General features: G+C 43.9%; 1 protein-coding gene across 1 annotated transcript; it reads right to left on the bottom strand.

The window, feature by feature from the left end:
* Positions 1–10: 10 nt before the first annotated feature.
* LOC102866478 (putative tripartite motif-containing protein 75-like) lies at positions 11–1,084 on the bottom strand (the record flags this gene model as incomplete). Its single annotated transcript, XM_006903391.1, has 1 exon — positions 11–1,084. A coding segment is annotated over exon 1 (1,074 nt), but the record flags the coding sequence as incomplete, so codon positions are not given.
* Positions 1,085–1,771: the final 687 nt, after the last annotated feature.

Genomic DNA, 1,771 nt, shown 5'->3' with positions numbered 1-1,771 from the left:
CTTCACAAACTCCCACCATCCATTCAGGCTTGTCATTCACTCTAACTTCCCAATAATGTCTGCCTGTACTGAAGGCTTCAGATCCCAGGATCACTGGGGAAATGCTAAATCTCTTCAGAGTAGGAAGAAGTATTTTCTTTCCAGTCACAAATGTCACAGACGTTTTGTCCTCAGATACGACCAGATTAGGATGTGCTGTTTCAGGATCCAGAGTCACCTGTCTTTGAAAGTTCTTTTTAATTTCCTCCAGAGGTGGGTATATGTACCAGGAGTTCACCGGAAAGCTGAATTCCTCCCTTAACTGGATGGAAGAGAGCGACGGGGGCGTATGATCTTCACACATGACATAGATCCTCTTGAGGCCTGTCAGCAATTTCACATCATCCAACATCACGCTCATATCGACCGCTTCCTTGCCGACACTAGCGTAGGTAGCACTGTATTCTAAAACTGCCATTTGATCTGTAAGAATATTTTGTTGAATATGATTCAAATCATCAATTAACCTGAAGAGATAGACTTGTTGGTTCCAGTCGAAAAATTGGTTCACAATTTCATATTCAAAACAAAATTTTTGCCTCGCCTTTGCAATCATCCCACTCAGCTGTTCTTCAGATTTCTTTTGCGTGACACAGAGACTTTCATAGAGTTTCAATTGCTTCTTCAGGAACAGAGAGTAACCTCTGAGCCTTCTCCTTTGATTAGAAGTAACATCCTCTAGAGGCTTCACGTTGTGACCCCAGTGGTCTTTGTTACAGATGTGACATAATACACTTCGGTCATCCTCACAGAAATGGTTCAGCTCCTGACTGTGTTCCTTGCACTGAGGCATCTCTCTCTCCCTCTTGCTTGTTTTGTAGTGTAACTTGGCTTCATGCAATATATTTCTCAGTTGACTGTTGTTCCTTAACATTTTATCCTGGTGTGGCTGTCTGCACGATGGGCAACGGAACGTGGCATCCTGATACTGCCAGGCAAGATCGATGCAGGACCGACAGAAGTTGTGATCACACTTTACAGAGAAAGGGTCTCTCAGGTAGTCTCGACAGACTGGGCATTGGGCCTCTGCCGGCACTGTCGCCATTGTTGTCAGTCCTTAGGACCGTTGAGATCTTCAAGTGTTCCTCTTTGATGTTATGAAGTCACTGATCCTATCCTACAGAAGAATGAAGAACAACAGTGGATTCACTCACAACAGCTAGGGATCTAGTCCTTTGGCAACTCCCAGGATGTGATTCTTCATTAAAAAGTTGTCCTACTTAGAAACCAGCCTGGCACTCAAGAGGATAATTTGTTCCTGTAGATGAGAAAAATGTACAGCATTAATGCAGGAAGTTCAAAACACAAAAACAGGATTGTTTGTCTCCAACCCATTTGACAAAGTCATGAAAGGCAGGGACAGTGGGGAATCAGTGTAACCTACAATAGTCTAAGTCTGCACTCCAAGGAACACACAGGCGAAGGCTATGCTATACTGGTTTGTTGTTGAGTACCTTCCAGGTGAAACTGACTCATATTTGACCTTCTAGTGCGTTTTCAGAGGCAGTAGATTGCACAGGAGGAGATGCCTATCTTTTGCCTACCAAGCAGCTGGTGGATTTAAGCCATCTACCTCTGGATTGGCAGCACAATTCCTTACCATTAGCGACTAGAGCTTGATGAAGTGCTGTCCCTATCGTACCCTCATCAAGTTGCCTTCTGTCACCCCCATTTTAATGGAAGTTCTCCTAACCATTTTTCCAAACCCATGGTTAAGCACAACCTTCTAACA

This window comes from Elephantulus edwardii, unplaced genomic scaffold (assembly GCF_000299155.1).
Source record: "Elephantulus edwardii isolate Elephantulus edwardi_28Jun2011 unplaced genomic scaffold, EleEdw1.0 scaffold00626, whole genome shotgun sequence".
NCBI lineage: Eukaryota > Metazoa > Chordata > Mammalia > Macroscelidea > Macroscelididae > Elephantulus > Elephantulus edwardii.
The sequence above is the reverse complement of the archived record's forward strand: the minus strand, read 5'-3'. Positions and strand labels throughout refer to the sequence as shown.